Genomic DNA, 24,127 nt, shown 5'->3' on the forward strand with positions numbered 1-24,127 from the left:
ATGAACAGCAGGGGAGAGCTTGTTGTGAGCTTGTCAGCGTTGTAGGGAACACATCACGGCAGCCTACAGATGTTTCCATACAAACAACAGGTTTGTGGACACACCTGCCTGGCAAAATCACCAACTAGGAACAACAGGAACTGTACCACGAGTGCTCTTTCTTGCCCACCATGATGATTTGTGTACAGTCTTTGATGACAGACACCCAAAATGTCTGTTTACCTGGCAGGTGGAGGGCTAAGCATCCTGACCAGTAAGCATGCAAATCCTGCAGATCCCAGTACTTCTTGTTTACTTTCTTGGATGATGGCAACAGGATTCAAGAAATCCCCATCAGTGCAAGTTAGTTTCTAAAGCGACAGAAGAAGAACCCTTGGCATATGAAGAGCAACTCCCATTTCTTATATGGGAAAATTCTACAAAGGGCCTCACCTCTATTGAGAAGCTCCAAGGTCTGAAGTGAGAAATAACAATAAAATACTTGCCTTCAGGTAAAAAAAAATCTGTATCAACTATTTATTCATGTTAGTGAAAGGCCCAGGAACTCAGCCTCTAGTAGGCAGAAACTCTTTTGGCACTGAAGTTAAGACTGAAGGGCCAGGCCAGTGGTGGAGGTAGATCCAGCTTGCCTGGCCGTCCCTTTTAAGTTGCCCCTGTTGTGACAGAACGAGCTGGGGTTTAGGTTTCACTTAAGCATAATTCCTATTTTATTTTTTAAATTTGGGGGGAGTGCCTGACAGCACCTGGCACAGTCCATTATAAAGGAAATTCAATGCTCCAACCTCAGGGTAGTAAAGGGATCATCTAAAAACCTTTACCTGTGGCTCTACTCACTGCCACAGCACTCCTCAGCACCTACAGGGATTTAAGAACATGACAAAGGAAATAAAACAATCCAAAAGCCTTGAGATGACGACACAGGAACATGTTCTCAGGCCATTTGGTCAGCATATAAGGAGGCTCTCCAGGCGAATACAGTAAGCAGTGATCTGCAGAAGTGAAGAACAGTAGACTTACATCTTTCCTAGGAGCTCAAATAGGACTTTTCCTACAGTAAACAGGCTTTTATTAATAAACACCCTACACATCTGGACATGCTATCTGGTCTAAAGGAGTCCCTCTGCAACATTTCTCTACTTAGGATCACGTATAAGTAGATACTTTGCATCTTAAGGACAATTATTACAATGCTTCAAGATCAGACATCTTTTCCTGGGCTTGCTTGCCTGGAGTGGTGAGTAAATATTCCAAAAATTCAGTTTGACCTCCCCACCCCACTCCTTTCCTGCAATAATCTTCTCTCCATCCAGACTGTGGCATAAACTATAACAAAGCTGTGCAACAAACAGTTATAACCAATTACACGTTGCCTACCTGGGAAGTCAGTGTGGGTTTTCTGGTCCCCAAACCACCACACAGATCTTAAGCTACAATCGTAACAACAGCAGTCATGCACCCAAAACTTGACAGCTTCCTAGCAGAGATGATAAAGCATCCACCAGCACAGCACCACAGCAAAATCATCTACTGCTAACAGTACTGTAAAGCTTTGAAGCCCATAAAAATGCTTAAAAAGGTCAATCTGATGGTCCTACAACCCATGGATATCAACATGATAGCCTACATCCTTAATGAACTACAGTCCAACAACAAACAATTTGGGACTGTGAAGGTGAAAGGCAGCTTTGGACCTTAGGAGAGCAGATATTTGCCTCTTCGAGGATCTGCTTGGAAGAACGTTGTGGGATAAGGGCCCGAGAAAGCTGATTAACATTCAAGGATCACCTCCTCCAAGCTCAAGGGTTGTCCATCCCAACAAAGAGGTTTGTAGGAATGAACGAGGAGCTCCCAGCAATACTCAAATGCAAAAAGGAAGCAAACAGAGGGTGGAAGCAAGGATGGGAGGAATACACAGACATTGCCCAAGCATCCAGGGATGGAGTTAGGAAAGCTGAAGCCCTAATGAACCAAATCTGGTCAGTGATGCCAAGGGCAATATGAAGGGCTTCTGTACGTGTATCCTTAACAAGAAAGAAGGAAAATGTGGGCCCACCACTGAATGAAACTTGAGAACAGGGAAAAGGCCAAGGTACTGAACATCATCTCTGCCTCTGTCTTCACTCCCAAGAGTGGTCTTCAGGAAGCCCAGGTCCCAGAGACCAGGGGAAGGCTGGAGCAAAGATGACATAGCAGGAACATTGCCAGAGAGGTGATCTCTCCCCTCTATCCAGCACTGGTGAGGCCACACCTGGAGTGCTGGGTCCAGTTCTGGGCTCCCCAGTACAGGGGAGACCTGGACGTGGTGGAGAGAGCCCTGCAAAGGGCCATGGAGATGATGATGGGAACAGAGCACAGGGAACTGGGGCTGCTCAGCCTGCTGAGGAAACAGCTCAGGGGGAATTTCATCCAGGTCTATAAATACCTGAATGAAGGGTACAAAGAGGATGGGGCCAGGCTCTTTTCAGTGATGCCCAGCTCCTAAATAATCTTACAGAAGAGAGATCAGGCTGGGGACAAGTACAGCATGCCAGAGAACAGGCTAAAGAAGAAAAAGGACATGGCCATGGCTCCATAGTCCACCCCTCATTTAGAAAATAATTGCTTTGTCATGCATCAATCTTAACTGGCAATTAGGGCTTTCATGAGCTCATGTCTATGAGCTCAGAGACAGCTGAATTTGCCAAGAAAGTAAAAATAACCCAAACACCTTGTGAGGGACCTGGATGTTTATAGGATTCTAGTTAGCTGGCCTTAAAAGATGACAGCATCCTCGGTTTCTGCTGAGGTTAGGAGCATAACCCTTCAAACGAAGGGCAGCATGAAACCCAGTGACCCTACTGACTACATTTCCCAAAGCACACAAATGACCCAAGGTGAAGTTGATTTTCATCCTCACAGAAAGCCAAACGAACCAGAGAATCCCTAACAGCAGACTTGCTGTCTTCATTCAGGCATGCAGCCTTAAACTGAGTCCTAACCCTTATTTCTCCCCCCTCCATGTTTTAGATTGACACTAGCCAGCTATTTTTGCCAGTTAATTCCAGGGTCCCTGTTGCTAACAGAGCAGTTTTGGGGTGCTGCTGTAATGCTGACATTAAGCACTGAGCCTTCTAACTCAGACTACTGGGCCATGACACGCTACATTGAGCAGTTTAAATTCTGAAGACAGCCTCCAGAACCAAAACTGACATCGTTATCTCGTCTGTCTGGAAAGAAGTGGCTACTTTTTAAGCTCTTAGGACCATCACTGCCCTGACAGCATGGCCAGAAATCAAACCCATCCTTTCAAAAACATAGTAGCCCACTGCCACAACGCACTGAGCGTGCAGCAGGGCTGATATGGAATTGGAGGACACCTGACAAGGAGGAGTGTCATTTGACTGCCTCACCGTGCCAACCCAGGCCCGGGCCAAGCTTCTGCCAGACGCTGCTATGTCAGAGATGGCTTCGTTTGCTCAGTTCCTAAATGAGTAACAAGTGCTTGGAAAAAAATCTTGAAAAGGTAAAGATGTTTTCCGAGTGAGAGCTGCAGTGTGGTATGGGAGCAGTGAACCTCATGGGAACACACACAGCAATTGTTTAGTACTGTTCAAAGCGGTGATTTATTTATTCCATCTTCCAAAACAGACATGTAAGCAGCTCCATCACATCCAGGCATTTAATATTTATACACAAGTTGATTCAAAAGACAAACTTGTTCTTATGTGGTCCTTCAGCTGCACGGATGAAGGAGATGCTCAGTTTGCCTGTTTTCTTCAGAAGCCAGGTGCATGCTCAGCATCTGGAGCGCTGGGATGAAGAGAAGCTCTCTCTTTGTCTTGAAGAGGCACAGACGGATTGTTCAGGTCATGCCAACACAGACGTTACCCTCGTGCTGTGGTAGCAGTGTTCGTTGTATGGATGAAAACCGAAGCAAGCCAGGTGCCACCCACCAGCAGCAGTTCACTTGCTGCAAATGAACAGCTCAAATGCACACTGAACCTCTTTTATTAACACAACTTCTGGCGCACGCAGTGGAAGACGCTGGGCACACACTCCAGAAGAACACAACTTCCCGTGTGGAAGGGCTCCGCAGCTGCTGGTCACTCTTGATTTACAGCCTGTCCTAAATCCAGTGCTTAGGCTTCTCTAAGCGTGTAACTGATCTGTGTAGGTGCAGTTTTTAGTGAAAAGAAACCAGCAGCTCACTCACAGGTCTCATCGTCACTCACGTATTACCGGTCCATCACAGATCCCTTCCCCACAGAACAACCCACTGCCTTGCCTTCAGCACATCCCCTGAATTTCATTTCAGTAGCAAGTGCCTCATTTAATTTTTCACTTGCTCCCTGCCACTGCATGCAAAACCAGCTTTCTCCACACCTTGGGCTCTATCAGGCCTAATGAAGCCACGTTAGGCTACACAAGATTTCCAGACATGTTCAGCTAGTTTCTTTGATTAGGAAAATAGGAAAGCATTAAAAAAAAATCTTTAGATTATACATGATGCTCATGGAAGTATTTAAATAAGATATTTTCTCCAGTCATGTGGGTTCAATCACATTTCTTTAACTAATTCTTGTACTCTCAGGATGAATCTCCCAAGCATTTATTTTTGATATTGTAATGAGAGACAGAAGTGGTTCTGGGAGAACTCAAAAAAGCAAGTCTCTTCTTAAAAACAAGCAGAAGGAGCCCAGAAAAATACTAGCAAGAGATTCTGGGTAGCTCCTACACAATCAAGTGATAAGTAGGGACAAGATTTCTCAAAAAAAAAAAAAAAAAAAAAAAAAAGTCAGAGCTTCTATCTATAAGCTTCTATCTTCACCTTGCTTTTAGCAAAGCTTCTGGTTTCTCTTGGTTTGCAAATAATTCGGGTGGGTGTGCACTCTTAAGAAAGCCCCCGGTGATTCAACTGGCCAAATGGGAGATGCATCAAATGGAGACCCAAAGCAGCTTGGCCTGTAGCTGGAATATTCAAAGCACATGCTTCCATCAAGTCACTAAAGGGAATATTAGGAAAGATAGAGCATAGAGGAAAAAAATGAGGCTGCCCTGAAGCACACTGGGGAACAGAACAGGAATTCAAGTCAAGAAACCATCTGGAAGAAGCAGATGCAATTCACACGATGAGAAGGAATCAGGTTTAAAACTTCTGCATTCACTCAACTATGCAAATAGAGCCTAAACCACTGCCCTTGTTTTGCAGCACTGTAGGAAGTGTCCGAAGGATGCACTGGATCACAGGCTGAGTTTGAGTCAACAACATGCCCAATATAAATAGGAATACTGCGTTAGGAACTGCCCTTCACCGTTCTCAGTATCACGTGAGCCTCAGCTGAGGCCTGTTTTGGGCACCACACTTCCAGGGAGATCTCAGTTTGAACATGATGAGCAGCAACAAGTCAGATCTAGGACACAAAACATCCCAGGGAAGAGTGAACAACTGAATTTGTCTCATCATGACAGAACTTCAGGGGACAGCGTCAGTCCTCAAATATACTGAAGGTACCCAAAGGTGAAGAAAGCTTCCTTCTCTTCACACGTACAGTCCAAAAGTTGTTTAGCTTGTGGACATTCTGCCCAGCCTTTAATGTGCCCAGAAAAGCTGTTGGAAATGTCTTATAAATGACAAGGGTGCAACAAGTCCTGTATTGAGACAGCACTGAACTGGATGACTTATTGCCACAACCTTCCCAGCTATATTAGAATTTACCCAATAGAACCAAAGTCTGACCCCAAAATTAACTGCCTCTACAGTACAGCAGCAGTAATTTCCAGAAAGCAAAACATGGTAACTGTGGTGGTTTCACAGCGAGAGGCAGCTAAACTACCACAGCACTCTCTCACTCCCCCTCCTCAACAGAACAGGGGTACAGAATACGATGCAAAGGGCTTAAGGGTTGAGACAAGAACAGGCCGATCACTCACCAATTACTGTCACAGGCAAAAGAGACTCAATGTAGGGAGATTAATAAAATGTATTGCCTATTACTAACAGACTACAACAGTGAGAAACTAAAAGCAAACTAAAAACACCTTCCCCCCTCTCCACTCTCTTCTACCTCCAGTGGCACAAGGCAACAGCAAAGGGGGGCTGCGGTCAGTCCCTGACACTTCATCTCCGCCACTCCTTCACAGGCCCTCTGCCCCTGCTCCCCATGGGGTCCCTCCCACGGGATTCTGGCACCCCCAGCCCCCTGCTCCTGTGTGGGCTCCTCTCCATGGGCTGCAGCGTGGAGATCTGCTCCATGTGGGACCCATGGGCTGCAGGGGGACAGCCTGCTCCACCAGGGGCCTCTCCACAGGCCGCAGGGGAACGGCTGCTGCCTGCCTGGAGCACCTCCTGCCCTCCTGCTGCACTGCCCTGGGGGCTGCAGGGCTACTTCTCACTCCTCTCTCCCAGCTGCTCTTGCACAGTAGTTTTTTTTTTTTTTTCTTTTTTTTTTTTCCTCCCTTTCTTAAATCTGCTCTCCCAGAAGCACAATCAGCATCACTCCCTGGCTCAGCTCTGGCCAGCAGCAGGTCCCTTTGGAGCCAGCTGGAGCTGGCTCTGATCTGACATGGGGCAGCTGCTGGGTTCTGCTCAGAGGCCACCCCTGCAGCCCTTCCACTACCAACACCTTAGCACATAAGCCCAATATAACAACTTCCACACTTTTTAAGTGCTAAGATTCTCCCCTTGCCCATTCATAGACCCCAAGCATTCAAACAGCTAACAGCTTCACAGTAAGATGAGAACCAGTACAGAAACCGAGTATGGTTTATTCCCAAGCCATACCCTGGAGTAAAGCAGTGCTCTTGTTTTGCTGTAGTGAGCCTAATGAGTGACAATAAAACTAACATTAGAAACCACAATTTGTAATCTACAAATACACAAATTCTCTATTTAAGTTTGGGGCTAGACAACAAACCTTATGGCAAAATATCTAGCAAAGACACCAGAGCATTTTAAGCACAGAGAAGTACCAAAGCTGATAAAGAAACCCAGACTCACCTTCCGCAATTCAACCGTAACTTCATTTCTGTGTCTTCTCATAGTCTGTAAATAAAAAAAATAAGAGATTTACATATCAAGAGTTTTGTTTTGGGATCAGCTGTTTCTAGGTCAAAAGTGCAGTAATTCACCAAAAGAGAAGCAAAACAGTGTGCATAATTTACAACCCCAGCTTTGCGAGCAAGATGCATGAGTTGTTTTAGGTTGGTTGGTTGGTTGTTCGTTTTTAAAAAAAAAAGATTCCATGCCTCACAGAAGGCTTTGTTACAAACCACAATCAGTATCCCAGAGGCAGAAAACATTTACTTCCCCCCGGTTTCACTGGGATGACTCTCCTGAGGTTTGTGTGCACACCAGAAGACGCGGTAAGTGCAGGTTTAGGCAGCCCCACATTCGCATATGCCCACACGCCCAGCCCAGACACAGAACCCACGCCGACTATCTGGCCACGATCGACCATGAGGAATGGCTGAGAAGATGACTGAGCTCAATCCCAACAAGACAGATTATGCTCGTAGCAAAAAGAAACAAAGTACAATGGCACAAAGTCTCCTCTGAATCTATAGCTTGAACACTGTAAAGGAAAACCAACCCATAAACGTCTCAGCTCCTTAAAGATACTGGGCACTCAGATGTACTCCCTTCAGTAGTTATCACCCCTCTTAGCTAAAAGAGATGAGAAGATTCAGAAAGAACACTTTTTGCCTACTGAAATTGATTCCCTAGCTCCATTTTCAGTGGACATAGCATCAGAACGCAATTCAGAAGAAAATCAGGACTGGATGGCTGCTGGCAGCCTAGGAAGATCACCCACACTAACTAAAATTAGCCTTTTAAAAGGCTTTCTATGTTCCGTCCTTGCTACTGACCTTCACTGCTACTATCGTGTGCTTCTGAGTTGGGGCAAATCACTTCCCTACGTCAACAGGTATCAGTGAAAAGCAGGAGCACACAGAGAAGCCACCAGGACTCCCCCATCAGCCAGCAAAGAAAACACCAAACATCCTAAAGCTCCAAGATGGGTACATGAAAGGGGCAGACTTCATTCACACCATCAATCTGTACGGGACGTGGATTCAGTGTGTAGGATATAAGCTTGACTTCACTGTTCTCAGCCAGTTTGCATAGCAGGATCCATTTAATTAGCCTCGTCTGACTTACCCAGCAGGCAGGCTTCTCTTCCCGTTCGGTGCTCGCTTAACCAACCCACTCAGGTACACGCAGCCACTTTGCATTTCACATCCACAAAGAGCTGTGCTACTTCAAACAAGGCAGGTCCTCGTTGCAGGAACGGGACACCAGCACTGCAACACCTACCAGAAGCACACCTTCCCCCACACTCATCCTTTTGCTAAATCTTTGGATCCTTGCGACCACCAGAGCCTGCTGCAAAAGCTCGATATGACAGGACCAGGCTGCTGAGGTACGGGAAAGAACTGGGCAGGGAAGAAACGGACAGGAGGCAAAGAACCTGTAAAGTCACTGCAGGCAACTAGCCCGGCCAGTCATTCCAGTTTTAAGTCCTATTAGAATTTTATATTTGAATTATCTTAATAACTAAGGCAAATCTAAGGGCACTGAATAGCCTAAAACGATTTTCAATACTTCTTCCCCATGATAACTCTGCACTTCAATGACAAACGCAGTTAGACAGGTTTGTCTCAGATTTCTGCTAGAAAAGCTCCTTTTCTGCATCCGTCTGAATGTGATGGGCACCAAAAATCTCCAGGAGACCTCCCGCTAGCAAATCTTTTATTCCTACTTTCCTTAAATTTTAAGGCATATCCCATCACAAGACAAATCCGTTAACCTGAGTGTCCTTTAGGATTCCCCCCCCAAGCCAGATCCAGTGCTCTCAGTGCCAGATTATGAAATCTCAAAGGTCTAACAGATGCAAAGCTAAACTTAGTTTAAAATTTGCTCTCTGCAGCTACCTGAAAGGAAGGGGTGGGGAGCTGGGGGTTGGCCTCTGCTCACAGGTAACCAGTGACAGGACCAGAGGGAATGGCCTCACGTTGTGCCAGGGGAGGTTCAGGTTGGCAATGAGGAGACATTTCTGCTCAGAAAGAGCAGTCAGGCACTGGGACGGGTTGCCCAGGGAGGTGGTGGAGTCACCGTCCCTGGGGGTGTTCAAGGAAAGGCTGGACGTGGTGCTTGGGGACATGGTTTAGTGGTGACACTGGTGGCAGGGGGTGGTTGGACCAGGCGATCCTGGAGGGCTTTACCAACCCTAATGGTTCTGTGGTTCTATGAATTTACTCCTCCATTAAATCCATGTGATAACACCCCAGAGTATTTTCTATTGAGGAGAGAAAAAAATCAGACCGAATTTCAAACTCTTTGGGGGACAACTACAACACTTGCCACCTACCATTCTAAAAGCAAGGGAAATGGAAGAAAACCTATGTGCTGCGTTCCACAGTTCAGCAGCTTAACATTTGCTTTAGAAAAGACAAACAGAGTGCAGTCCCAGGCAAGTATTACTATTCATTTCATCAATTTACTGTAAAACCTCCTCGAACAATACTTTGACTGAAGATGGTTACTTGGAGTCAACCCTCCACAAAAGCTCTACTGGGAATACTCTGAGCTTCTTTCTGAAGGCAAATAATTCACTCAGCTTTTCAGTCAGTGTTTTGCTTCATGCTCCCATTATTTCAGCCCCACCAATCCTATCCTATTACAATTCTGTCTCTATTTTTCTTTACTAGTTGTTTCTTTTATCCAACTGCTCTTCGAAACATTCGACTACTCCATTATGGTTTTACATTTGATGTGCAGGAAGCCTCCCATCTTCTCCTCGTTTAGAGCACCACCACTCTTTAGAAAGATTCTTCAAAGAGGCTCTCAGCTTTGGGGACTTTTTCTTAGTAGCCGCATACATTTTCTGAGCTTTCATGTGCGTCTTAAATCAATGCCTGCGCTACCTGAGTTTTATCCTTTTACCTGTTCTTTTGTATTTCCCTTTAAACTTCTTGTATGCAGCTTCTCTTTCAAAGCAGCTCTGCTACATTTTCTTTCTTTCCTTCCTTCCTCCTTTAAAAGGCACCGCTGGCTCCAGAGCTGCTTCTCCATTCGCAGAGCAGGTGGGCTGATAACTGGGGATATCACCCAGCCTCAGCTCCACGAATGGGTTCCCACTCTTGGAGGTTCCTGTCGGCACCGCATCTTTAAAAATTCAGCATGTTGGGGCAAATTTTTGTTCTTATTTGGCATTTCTTAAGAAGCAGGTATTTGAAGCTCGTGTTTCAGATGAATCGTTTTAGAAATACAGCAGGTTATCAGCATCTTCCTACAGCCCCAGAAGAAAATACAGCGTAACCCCACAGCACAAAGAAGCTGTCCTGGGGACTGGTGCAAGCCCTCCTTTAAGGAAGCACCAGCACCACGAGCAGAATGTCATGGTTTCGTAGCACCTGCAAGGCCCAGCACGTATGGAGGTCGTATGTGTTATCTGAAGGAGATTTATACCATAAGACAGCTTAAATGTTTTCCCCAGCTAAAACAGTGAGTAGAGACAATTATCCTGCATCCCAGCCCTGTGGATTCATTACCAGCTTTCATGCTGGGAGGACAGCCATCTGCTAACATCTCTCTAGGCACTACTAGCTGAAGCCTAGCGAGATGTTGGATGTAACACCGTGTTCAACATCTCCAGCATCCAGCTAGTCATTTCTGAGCTCAACGTGCTCAAACATGTAACTTCACGTCACGCTGAAGCGGCGTATCCCAAAACTACCACAAGACAAACCTGAACTGTCTCACCGATTGAAAAGCCACTCTCCGAATCTCAAAAAGGGAAAACTCTGCATAAGCACAACCCTACAAAACACAAGCTGATGCAAGCTGATTCCTACAGAATCTGAACTAAACCTACCCAGCTCCTAAGCACCATTCTCAAGATACAAAAGGGTTAAAAAAAAATCAAGTCAAACATAAATGTTTAGTTATATTTTTAACGTCAAGTTCCTTGCTATTTTATCTTATAAAATCATCCAAAAAAAAAAAAAAAAAAAGGTCTACTAGATGTTGTTAGATAAGTTACTGGTCTCGCTTCCACCCTGCATTTCTGAATGCTCCTCCAAAGGCAGATGCAAAGTGTGCCATGCCAACAGTCTCCCCCTGACATCTTCCACTTCAAAGAGAAATAACCTCCAGACCCAAAGGAGCAAAACCAAAATTGACTTCAGATGGGAGCAAACAAAGTCACTGTGCACATCAGGGCTGCTGTGTTAAAGATTGCCACTGCAGCGCCCCCTAACAGAATTTAAATTATTCCATAGCTGCTTTTTAGGCTCTCCCATCCTTGTGATAATGGCCAGAAAGAGCTGAGAAGTCAAACCTAACGAACTGAGGAACCTTGTTTCAGGCTGATACTGAACACAACAATGCTAAGCTGACAGAAGATCAGAATTTGTTAAGAGATCAAGCCTTGAAAATAAAGCAGTTTACACAAATCAGTGCCCAAAAATGTGGCTTCAGAGAATGCCACCGTTCCTGAAAAAGTCTTTGATTCTCTTAATGGGCAGAAACTACAGAAAACACACCGGTTCTCATTAAATCAGTGTTTCAAATTTGGTTTCTCTCCTCCAACAAGATGATGACAAGCAACCTCAAAGCTTGATATCAGAGACACCTATGGAAAAGGAAAATTTCTCCCAATTTTTCAGTTGATAGATGGCCCACGATGACAAACCAAATGCAGAACTCTTGATACCAGGATGCAATGCCTGAAGATAATCCTACAAATTCCTGAGTTGTCATTGTAATAGCAACCCTTGCCAACAACACATTTAAGAAAGCATTTTTAAGTGACTGAACGCTTGGGACCCTCTGGCTCAACCCAGGTACTTCACTAGCTCTGTTTGTGAAACCCTGTACAAAGGCGCACAGGATGCTCACTACAGGTTAAAGAGCGAGCAGCACTGCTGCAACACCACCTCTGGATGCCTTTATGATGGCCCATCCACACTCATGTGGCAAAGAAACAAAAAAAGTACTTTCAAGTTTTGGATTGCATTTAGATTCAGCTTTTACGGGAAATTAAGTCTCTTAAGCAAGCTTCTTTGGCCTCTTAACTTTTGCTGAGTTAAAGCAAAGGCTCAACTGCACAATAAATTTGAACTACTCGAAAAGGCAACTCATATGGCTTCTGTAAGCTCAAGGAAAAAAAAATCAAGAAATCCAGCAACTAATCAGTTATTTTAGTCTAATGTGTATAAAAACAAATTAATACATTTTCCAAATCACTCTGTAGCAAATTTGCAATGTGGTGTGTTTCTCCTGAAAATAATACACAAATGTGACACTCCTACCAAAGTTGTACAAGCAGAAAATTCAGGCTGATTCAAAAGGACAAAACCATCTGAGACACAGCAGTCGTGGCTATTCTGGAGAGCAGTAATGGTCTTAAAATTTTGGGACTGTTTTATTCAAGTTAGATTTTAACACACAACGAAATACTGGAAATAGTCTTAGGGTTTCCGTTAATCTCAAGTTCCTACTTCGTACCTAAAAATCAATCTTAATTGATTATAAGCAATCTTAAATCTTTATTATAAGTACTTTAAAGTCCTTAAAACGTATCAGTCTCAAATAGAAGAAGTTCTGGATACTTGGTAAGATTACCTCATCTCCAGTTAAGGTACAGATTACAAAACCAAAGCAATTTAAATGTGTGAATGACACAACTAGCGAGGAGATGAGTTCACCACTTTCCCCTTGCTATTCAAGGATAAAGATTTTTTAATGCAAATTAGAAATGAAGTTTCAAGAACAAAGTGTTTAACAACATACATCCTCTTTACATTAAAAAAAAAAAAAAAATCAAACTGCCATGGTAAACGGTCCAAGTTTTAAACTTTTTAACCATTTTTAACTATAACTATCATGTCAGAGGGGAGATTAAAGCGCAGCCAGCATTTAGTGACTCAAAATCTCCCTGCCACTGTAACCACGAGATCTGGAGCTGTGCGGTGCTCCCCCAGACCAGCCACCTCGTTAAGTGGGATACCTGAGGAGTGACATCTTCTAATCAGCGCATTTACACACCACGTCCATTGCAACACGAGCAAGGGCAGAAAAACCCAGAGATGGAGAGCAGGACGCAGATGTTTTTAGGCAAGCCAGAGCAGCAACACTGCCAGCTGCCCCACAAGCAGCCAGCTGCCTGCTCCTGCACGCTTCAAGTCCTGCAAGTCCTGGAACAGAGAAGCCAGCTTCATCTGGACAAGACAAACACCACTCACCAATATCAATTTTGGCAATTCTGGGGACACAAAACGTATTTTCAGGAACTTTGATAAGACGCGCCTTTAGTTGCTTTTGAACTTTCAGCTATTAAGTGGAGACGAGGGAAGAAATTCATTGATGCTAATTTCTCTGGGTCTACAAACTTCATTAAAAGATAACTGTTCATTTAAATTCTTCCCTTCTGCTCTTGCCTCTCGCCATGAAAGGAGCCAGCCTCGGAAAACCAGAATATAAATGCTGACGGGCAAGAGCTCCCCTGAATGCGTAGCTGGGAGAGTAAGGTAGCTTGATTAAGCATACAGGGCAGCAGAAAAGCCGAGCATTTGCAAGTCAATTCCAATCTGCTTCCACCTGCCTAACTGAAGAAAAACTGGCCCAGCTCCAACAGCTGGACTGGATTTAACTAATACCTCCCCCCTTGCATAGGAGCAGACCCTAGAGCAGAGTTTTAAATAGTTTACAAGGTAGCTGTGGGTGCAACACAGTGAGAAAAGGTGTTTGCACTGATGAAGTTAAACACTGTGCTTCCCCAGAATTTTTGCTAGCCTTTTTTCCCCCCCTTAATCCTTCTCAGACAGCTTTTAGCAAGCATGGAATACTGCGATGCAGATGAAAATGCACAAGCCCCAAGGGCTGGGCTGGTTCTGGTCAGAAGACAAAAAAATTCAAATATTTGTTTGTATACAGTCTTTGAGATGACTAAGGTTGGCAGCTGCCTATCTTTGGTTAACATTAGAAGTTAAATGTTCTGTATTTGCATAGGAACATCGTTTGTTGGTGCGTTCAAAGTTGAGGCTTCGCCTGATGATGCTGTTTTACTCATTCTGGCAGAGCTGGCTTCAGCCAAACCAAGTGTCAGGCAGAGAGACGCTGATGGAAGGTGATGCTGCTGTTCTCCTTGTTCACATTTTAAAGGACACAGAGCCTACTCCAAGAGCTGCAAGCAAAATTAATACCCTAAATCAAAGTTTGGGGGATTATTAAGCCAAAATTTTGGGATAGCATCACAATGGTGTGAACACAAGTACTTCAAAGTGGAAGAACTGAAACCAGCGATGATGTGGACTGGACGCTGATCCCGCGTTTCTTTCAGACACGCAAATAGATTTGCTATCCATGCCAAACTAAACCAAATGTTTGGTCGGAATTAAGCCCTCCTGCTAGTTTTATTCCTTTAGGTACAAGTAGCGTGGATAATTGGCTAACCTCACGCTCCCACACCCAGTGCATAATGAAAGCAGACTTCTTCCTCACGCCCAATCTGGAGATTTAACTAATTACCGAGTACTCCTATAAATCTCCAAATTATTCTTTGAAGAAAAAGTGATTTATTTTTTTTTCCCCCATTCATATAGACTACAACATCAGCACATCACCACCTCTGGCTTTATCACAGCTCCTATTAAATTAAGGCCACCCAGCTGGTTAGAAATGCAGGCAGGGTGCACAGATTCGACGACACGAACACCAGCTCCACCAAAGCAACCAAATAAGACAGCAGACCCACACTGACCCGAGACTCCAGGGGTTTAATTCATTTGATGACTGTTGTGCCCTAAAGGTATTTGTTCCTCTTTTAAGAAAAACTGTATTACTTTGCAGAAAGTATTAGAACTTGGTTCCAATTCCCTGTGCACTGCAGAATCTTACAAGAATGAAGTCTCCTTTTGGCTCGGAGCCTTTCACGCAGTACTAGGGACATCAGGAGCAGAGTGCAGTGTTCGTGCCACTCTATTTGATGCCACAGCCCGTTTTGTTTGGGACTCACAAAGGCCACCAAAGAAAAATCACTTCTTTTTCAGTTGGAGCTACCACGCTGTTTTATTTTATATTTTTACTCCCCAGTTTGGGGCCTCTAAAATGAATACCAGCTGCTTTTTGTTAGCCAGTCTGGGGCAAGATAATCCACGTAGCTGAACCTGGACAGTCTCAGCGAACTGGATGCATCAGATACCCACTGACTCTTTCACTTACCGATGGGCAATGACTCACTGAAGTCAGACACACGCATGCCAATATGAAAAGCCACAAGCCTCCAATTATTATTGCTCACGGTGTTGAGTCACCTGAAAGCCCTACGGAAGCAGACAAAGCTGCCCATCCATGTTATCTTCTTCTACTGCTCCAAGTGATCTTGGCAGAGAAGCGGTTGCCAGGTTTATTTTTTAACCACTTGTGTCGTGAGGAAACTCTTCAAGGTCCTGATATCCCCTCTCTGCATTTAAGCTAGGTACTGAGCTCCGACCAAAGCAATGAGTTGTGAACGCTCCTGTTTTCATTTCCATACACCAATTACCTGGTTTCCAAGTACAGATGTATCAGCGTTCTCAGGAGACCGGACCCAAAGCAATTTAGCTGGCTGCATGCAGCACAAATTGCACTGATATTGAAGGACATGAAGCGGTCTGGAATACAATCAACGTTATCTGGTGTTTTAATACAGCATAAAAGAAGAGCTGGAATTCTCCATTCAACATCACCACGCACCTATAGATTTCCAGGCTCTGCTGCGGGGTGAATCAGGCTCATTATGCCCAGTAAAAAGTTTCGCAGCATTTCTATTCAGATGGAAATCGTAACGCCGCTAATCACACCTCTTCTGACATCAGAGGAAGACTGAATGCAGCCACACGGGCTCCACCTAAGTCCACCTGAGGTTTCCAGGTAACCCCAAGCTAACTCATCGCTGCACAATGCCTGTTTGCTCAGGCCAATGGGATCACCAGCTAATTCACAGCACTAGTTCTGTCCTGTGGTCCTACCAGCAAAAGCAATCTGCCCACGCAGCGCTCCAAGGGACTGGGGCAACGTCTCGCTGTGACGAGTCTGATTTCGTGAAGGGCCAGCCTTGAAGAACGTAACTGGAGTTTTGTCAGCCCAAAAGAAGCTGCTGATCTGCAGGATACCTGTAGCGAGCGTTTTGTCTTTTCCTGTATTTTTTTGGAAACAGAAGGGCACGCTGAATGAAGTTTAACTCCGATGAGTTGTCCTTTTCTTGATTTTTACAGCGGTGCCAGGTCTGCCTTATCTGGACACCAAATAGACAACCAGAACACTGGGTGATCGAGATAGGAATCACTTGTAATTAGCCTATTCAAATTTTTAAAAAATTTAGAAGATCAAGGCTTCTGGACACTAAATACATCCAATGATCCATCAGTACAGGTTTAAGTTATGGGAATCTGCCCTTGCCAGCATAAAAATTCCCATTCAGTTGTGCAAACACCGAGAAGATATTTATGATTTCCCTGTGTTGCAAGAACCGTGTATCAGATGCTTTAGGGCCTCCTGGAACAAGAAGCACACCCTCTGCTCGAAGCGAAGCATCCCTGCTGCCCCGGTCTCTCCCCACATATGACCCCAGTTCTGCCCTCCCCTGGAATTTCTAAGAAGTCATCATTGTAGATGACTACTTTCAGTAACCAGTTACAAAATGAAGTGTTTGGTCAGAAAGGCCTCACAGACTTCTGTGGCAACTGCCCTAGAAGATAAGACATCCTTAAGCTTGTCCAATATTTATACTAGTTTCCCCTTTCCCCTCCTTTAAATGAAAAAAAAACAAAAACAAAAACAAAAAACAAGCACACAGAACAACTCTCCCCAGCTGCCTTCCCCTTTAAGCCAGAAAGTGGCAGACCCCTTTCTGGGGCTGCTCTGTAACCTGGACACTGAATTTACAATTTATTTTCTTACATCCCCTCCAGAAGCAGCAAGTCAGGCTAAAGACAACAACCTAGCTGTCTTGTAACAGAAAGAACAGCCACCAGGCCAAATACCAGCCAGGTACCTTCTTGTACAACCCGTGTTTGAACAGTGACACTCCCTCTGCAGACACCAGAACAGCCTTCAGCTGTAATCTCAAAGTACCTCACACGATACATTTATAAACATCCTCCCTGTGAAATGAGGGAAAAAAGCCCAATTATTCCCATCTATAAAATGGGAAACAATAATTGCAATTTGCATACATTTACAAGGTGCAACAACAACAAAAAAATCAGGTCCCCAGAGAGCTAGACTGTATTCAACCACAGTAAGTTTTTTTGGTCTGTTACATGACTCAAATGAAATGTTTGGTTTTTTCCCCCCCTATTTTTGAAAGGCATAATCAAAAGGCACAAAAAAAATTAAATGTGCAAGCTGCCTAATTAAATCTACGAAGAGATCATTCTGCTCAAGATGCAAGAGAAAACAGCCCCAGCTGACAAGCCTGGAAGAAAATGGAGAACTGGGAGCCAGAAAACACACTCCAGCAACATCCCACGATCCTTTAGGAACCCTATCAGCAGCCCCTATGAATGTTATCATTGCAGGGTCACACACTCTAGATGCTTCTACCTCACTTTTTCCATGTGACATGAACCCTGAATTCGTGTTTCTACTGCCTGAAGTTTACCATTCCATAAAAAGCTAGCCCTAAAAAGTTGCTTAGACCAGCAGAAGTGGCCTGGTTCTGATGGACTTGTGTCAGAGCCCCTTAAACACCTCTGCTTGCCTGGAAGGTTGTTCTCAACAGCTGCTCGTTCCATGTTATGGCAGTCTATGTTCTCCTTGCACATCTGAAGAATGGTGGTCATCAGGATCCTGCTGATTCCTGGCTGGGATCTCCTTTCAGGGTCTGCTCTTGGTGTGGAAGGCAGTCTTTACCTGGCCACAAGTCAGGTTTTCGGTGCAGAGAAGTCACCACCTCTGCCTTTGCATCTATTTGGTTGTGAACATGCAAAGAAGCAAGAGACCCTGATGCCAAAAACCCGCACACAACGATGGTGTTTGCTGGTTGCGGTGACCTTGGCTCACCTGGGAGGAGCCACAACATCTCCTCAATACTGGGACTTGGACTGCAGCTGCCTAGAAGGCAAGGACTAGATTCTGCTGAGAACTGCACACCTCCAATCTCACGCTACGCCCGGCCAGGAATCCCTTACTGCATCTCCAAAAACCAGGCAATGAGGTGCCCTAACACCTTGTCTGGCCACCTTATCCTCATGCAAACGAGCTTTGAGTGGGTTCTGCACCAGCAAGTTCACAGCGGGGCTTGATCGCTCATTAAAATACACCTCCATCAAGGCTAACAAGTCCAGCGATGAGGAAGCCACTTCTCCGAGCTGATTTTGCAAATCACCTCTTCCATCACTGCCTCCAAAGTCCATTTGTTACTGAACTTGACAATGACCAAGGTTAAAAACGCAGAGGAGACCCTGAGCCGATCACAGGCGTAACCGAATGCGAGGGAAATGAGTAATGTGGCAGGAGGTGGCTGAATGGGGAAGGACTCATTTTGCCTCTGGTTCTGCAGCCATCAATGCAGCACACGGTCCTATTTTGTGCTTGCTGTACTTTATTAGACACACACACCCCAAATCAAGCTCAAAACCGATGGTAACATTTGCTTAACCTGAGAGAGGAGCTGAGAGCCAGCTGACCCAGGAGAAAGGGCACAGAATTTCCTCAGCAGATTCAACGGCACCAGCCTGACTGCGAAGGGATAAGCACCTCACATCAAGCACCACCCCAAACATGCTTTCTCCCTCCACACCAACAACACCTTGAGCCACCACTTGTCTTCTCCTGGACGTGAGAGGCCAGCAGAGGAAGCTAAGGGAGTAAATCAAAAGAAACATGAAAAGCTTTGCACCTAGCCCACCCCACTGTACCACCAGTTCTGGGGCAGGAGCAGCTTTTTGGAAGAAACCAGCTCTGACTACCAACAGAAACAGACTGCAAGGCCCACAGCTTCTGCTCTTACAGAAGTACCTAGGAATAAATACCAACTCAGCATCAGTATTTCACATTGCTAGGTATTTTAGAAGCAATTAACAGCCTGTATTGTTGGAAAATATATAGGGCTTACAGTTCTTTTGCATCTCAAGTCAGTTTACTTGGCAATTTCTTCACATGTCCCATCAGCCACCCTGTTGCCTCTTCATGCCGTAATCTTGTACACTAGGTGCCTAATTCCACCTCCAACCCCACAATAAATACAAATCTGATCACTCGGTTGTAGCTGGCACATCCTCCTAAGCACTGCCTCTTCAAATAACGCAGTTTTAGATGAAAAAAGTCAAGCCTGGATTTGTGCTAGAACTGAACATTATGAAAATCTCAAACAACTTATGTAAGAATAGGTAGAGAGCTCTCAGAACTAGTATGGCAGTTGTATTGCTCCTGACACTTTACAAGTTAAAAACCTACCCTTTAATAGGAGAGGTTTTAGGGATACTGGAACAACAGCTATAGTTGCTGGACATACTAAAGAATGAAATAAAACCACCCCCCACCACACCTAAATCTTGGTATATCTCTACAACAGCTAACTGTAACGTCACAGAACCACAGCACATCCCAGGTTGGGATTACCCACAAGGATCATCAAGTCCAACTCCTGGGTCCCCACAGGACCACCCCAAAATCAGGCAATCCAGCAAGCACAGATCCCAATCAGCTTACGAAGATTACGTTCATCATGAGATGCCATCTCCAAACTGCTCTCTCCACAGGTATTTCTGAAACCAACAACGTCCTCCCAAGCTATTTGTGTCTTTAAACATTTCTAGGCAATGCATAAAGTAGATTTGGAGTTTCACAAGGAAAATATAAGACAATATATCTAAGCGAGCTTGTTAAGTGTTTGTTTTCTGCCTCAAGTGACAAACTTTTGACAGCACTGTACTTTTTACTTGCAGACTAACTACAGTTTACAAAATTCTGCAGCAACAGCAGGCAAGGAGGCTTCCCACACATACCTCATATTTCCTTCCTACCCAAGTAATTCTTTCCAAGGTGCAGACACGTACACCTGCATTCTCCCAAGGGCACGCTGGCCTGAAAGGTTAATAAAGAAGCTGCAGGACAGCTCAGAAGCTCTGCACGGGAGTATTAGATCTTACCTTAAATGCGGTTCCTAGCAGGAAGCTACCTGATTCCTGTGTTTTCACTTTGGCTGCTGAGCCTCCCCGAGCCAGCGAGGCTATTAAGACAGCAGGCCCACGGTCACCTAAACCAACCTAAATCAGCTGGTCCAGCCCTATTCCCTCCCAACCCTTCTTTTGCCAGCATTAGATCCTGTGCCAGCAGAGAGAGAAGCAGAAAGCTGACCAACCTGTGAAAGCGAGCTCTGGAAAGAACCTGGGTTGTTGCAAAATAGCTGGGAGTAAATATACCAAAGATGCCCGAGCTGATGATGAAGATCCAGGCTAAGCCCAGTATCTTCCTCTGCCTCATACAGGATCAGGAGGCTGAAGGTAAAGAGTAAGAACGGATCCTGCAAAGTCCCCGGGCCAAGGGTGATACAGACCAAAAGGTGATAGAGCTGGCCCCAAAACACCGCAACTGGGAAGAAAACATCAGTGGCCATGACCTCTGTAGTTTAAAATCAAATACAGCACTGGGAGGTGGAAGATGACAGGGCAGCTCTGCCTCCTTTTAGTAAACAGCCTCTCCCAAATCTCAGCAGGTTCATCCTACAGATCAAGCAACAAAAGTTCAAGATACCAAAGGTTTGTATTATTTTGCCTTGCAATGAGAGGCATGACAAGGATACAGAAAGGAAATTTTAACCCCAGTCATTAAGAAGCTTTTACAGGTAGTTATTTAGGCTGTAATGTACTAGTTCTTCAGTTGCTGCCTCTTTTTTTATGGGAGTACGGGGAACTTGACTTTTGATCCAGTATGCATTTTGCTAATTACATGATCACAGTCTCACTGCACCACACAAAAACTAACAGTTAAGTCATACAGACAGTCCTACAAATTAGAGCATCTCAGTTTATCTAGAATTTTTCTTCAGTTTTAGCCAAAGATGCTGACTGATCCCGATAAAAAGAAATTGTCTGAATTGTTTGATCTATCAACTTAAACATCACGACGGGGAGCCAACAGATTGGTGCCTGCTATTTGTAATACAGAACAGGTAACAAGTTTCTGGTCCAGGAAGTCACAAGAGTAAAAAGCTGCAGGAAGAACATTACCAGGGAAATCTGAAGCTGAAGAACCGCAAACAGAAAGATCAGAAGGCTGAAGTTCGGTTTTATAAAAGCTAGGTTATCCTGGATGTAATTATAAACAAATAAAGCCAGCAGTTACAAGGGGGTATTACAAATTAAGCGATTGCAACTGTTCAATCTTTTCCTGCAAAGCCCCAATTGTATTGGAATAATCAGCGCTGTACATTTAGAAAAACACCCACTGAGACTTGAGGCTACATGCCTGTGATCAACACAGGAAGGCTTTCTCACCATCCATGGGACAATTTAAAAAGCCCTTTCATATCCCTGGAGAATATGAAATTGTGCAGGCTGTGAGGAGAAACTGTTGTGGCAGTCGTTGGTCCAAATGAAGCCGCTTGGCTGCTCATCGCCCAGCTCTGCTGGTTCAGGTTCGCTCTGACTGCTGCTAATCACATCTCAGGGCCTATAAAAACAGAAGAGCCTCGCTAATAAAAGCGAGAACACAAGCTAATATTAAGTGACTAATGCTTTGTTTCTGGCATTTGATTTTGCTTGGAGATAAACGCCTTTAGTATTAATGCTTCAGAATCACAATTCCAGCTCTACGTGCACAGCTCTACCTCATTTACACAAGAAGGCAACTAAATGGTGGGAAGCTTCCACCCAAACCTCAATCTCAGAAGGGCAGAGTGGGACTGGGCAGGTCAAGGAGTCCCAGCAGATCCTTCTCTTTGGTCCTAAAAAAGGAGCCCAGCGAGAAGTAGCACGGGGTATAAAAATCTGTCTTAACGTGAAACCAGTGCTTACTAATCCCTTGTTTCCCTTACGGTTGCATTAACGAAAAGCAAAGATGATCACGGCCTAGCAAACCCGGTAATAAAATATGAGTTAACTACAAATTAAAGGAGTGTTTTGGTCTGCCATAATAGTCTGTACCCAGAGGGGATCAATAACAACTCATCAGCATTTATTAGAAGCCAAAGGAAGACTACTAAGGTACTCTTAAAACGCATTCAAGGCTGATGAGTTCAAAGGCAGGGACTGTCTCCAGGCACAAGGTGACTCAAACAACAGTTTTCAAACCGAAGCGGAGAGCACACGGCCTTGAATATTTGAGATTTTCCAAAGGATATCATCTAGATACCAGGCCATGATTTATTACTCCGTCGTTCTAACCACTTTTTTCCTCATTGGAGGAATCTGACAAAAAGCAGAGATGCAGATCAGTGATAGCACTTCTCAGCTTGGCTTTCAAAGTACAAGAACATTGGAGGCAGGATCTTTACGTAACACTCCTCATTGAGGCACAGGCACCAAAACTAGCGTATTTTATTGCTGACAGTTGAGAATTATGTATAAATACTTGATTTAGGAGTGAACTGTTTGGGGGAGAACTGATAATTTTCACTAAATACAGACACAATTGTCAGACTGTGCAGTGGTACCTCCAGAGAAGCACAGCAAGTAACGGCAAGTCCTGCTGGGCTCCTTCACTCTCTGCTATGAACTTTATTTACCTGGTTTTACTTCCAGATACCCAAGTTATCTGAAGTTTACTTAGTAGAATACTCTGAGCTTTTTAGTAAGTACCATGATTAGAAAAAAAAGAGTCAAAAAGGAGGTATGGTCAAAAATTTCACACATGACTTGTGTTGGAAAACATGGAAGACACCGATTCATTTAAAGGCCTTTAAAAGATGAGAAATGCACCCAAATTCACTTAGCATACCTGCATGAGTATACAACTTCTACTCACTCCTGAGTTTCACCTGTTTGGTGCCCCCAGAAGAACGATGCTTCTTGGATTTTAATGCTTTTCAAAAGCACGGGTGAAAGTGTGGGTTCTAGCACCATTAACGTGGTTATCTGGCAAAATCTTAGGCTCTGCTACAAAAGGAAGTCAGTCAGCACACTGGAAGATAACCCTAGAGGATGTAATCCTCCGTAACAGCAAATACCCTATTCCAAAATAATTACTCTTCTTCAGGAGGAACCGTTCTCCTGAGACCTAAGGTACCTTCGCTGGTCTGGTCTAACTGATTCCAGAGGAGCTTAGGCAGCCGATTCTCCTCCTCCCCCCCGCAGAGGCGGATATTTAATTCCCCTACTCTTGGGCATGCTATAACATAAGCAAGTACGGGTGACAGATCAGTTCGCACCAGGCATGAGCATACCTAACCTTTCCCTGTTTAGAGCTCCGATGGACTCGGGCCAGTGGCTGGGGAAGCGGCAACAAAGCCAGCAAGCAACACGGGGAGATGAGACAAGGACAAAATGAATGAGGAGCAGCAGGAAGAGCCTGGCTGGATGAGAAGGGGAAAAAGAAACCCACCACGCCTCCTCCTACCCTGGAAAGCAACGGCTTGAAGGCGAGATGGGTAATTTTTAGCGGCTTGCTAGCCTTTACCAATGTCAGCCAGGAGTGTTGAAGTTAACACGCTCCTCGCAGATGATATTACCGGTAAGAAGGACCCGCTGTCACTAAGTTAGGCGAAAATTAAGACACAGTTCACACGGTGAATGTCATCTTAAAGGCACTGCCGCTGCCGAGGCTGACCCGCATAGGACCGTCTCCACCCAAACAATAGCAGCAGAGGTGTGAATTCTGCTCAGCCCCCAGATGGGCTTTCGGGGGGCTCTGGGCGATGGCAGGGGGGTGTCTGGGTGGTGGTACCACGGGGGGTTACCAGCAGCCGGGCGAGCCCCCTGAGGGGAACCCTGCAGGCAGCTGACACACATTTCTCCTCCACCTCCCCACGAACCCTCCTCACCAGGCTGGGAGGGGGATTCCAGCACCACCCCTACACACCCCTTTTATTTTTTTTCCCTAAAAACCAACCACGATGCGAGGGGTTTCCCTGATTTTGCGCGAGGCCAGCACCGAGGCCGCCCCTACGGAGGCCGTTGGGGCCGAGGGGGGTCGGGGAGACCCCTGTGGGCGAAGGGGACCCCC

The 24,127-nt window shown here is 45.0% G+C and overlaps 1 protein-coding gene across 1 annotated transcript in view; it reads right to left on the reverse strand.

The window, feature by feature from the left end:
• KPNA3 (karyopherin subunit alpha 3) overlaps window positions 1-24,127 on the reverse strand; it is a 50,810-nt gene that overhangs the window by 26,153 nt on the left and 530 nt on the right. Inside the window, exon 2 of the mRNA XM_027471420.3 lies at window positions 6,977-7,021. Within this exon, the coding sequence (XP_027327221.1) occupies window positions 6,977-7,021 (45 nt within the window). The remainder of the gene's footprint in view (window positions 1-6,976; window positions 7,022-24,127) is intronic.

This window comes from Anas platyrhynchos, chromosome 1 (genome assembly GCF_047663525.1).
Source record: "Anas platyrhynchos isolate ZD024472 breed Pekin duck chromosome 1, IASCAAS_PekinDuck_T2T, whole genome shotgun sequence".
NCBI classification, from domain to species: Eukaryota; Metazoa; Chordata; class Aves; order Anseriformes; family Anatidae; genus Anas; species Anas platyrhynchos.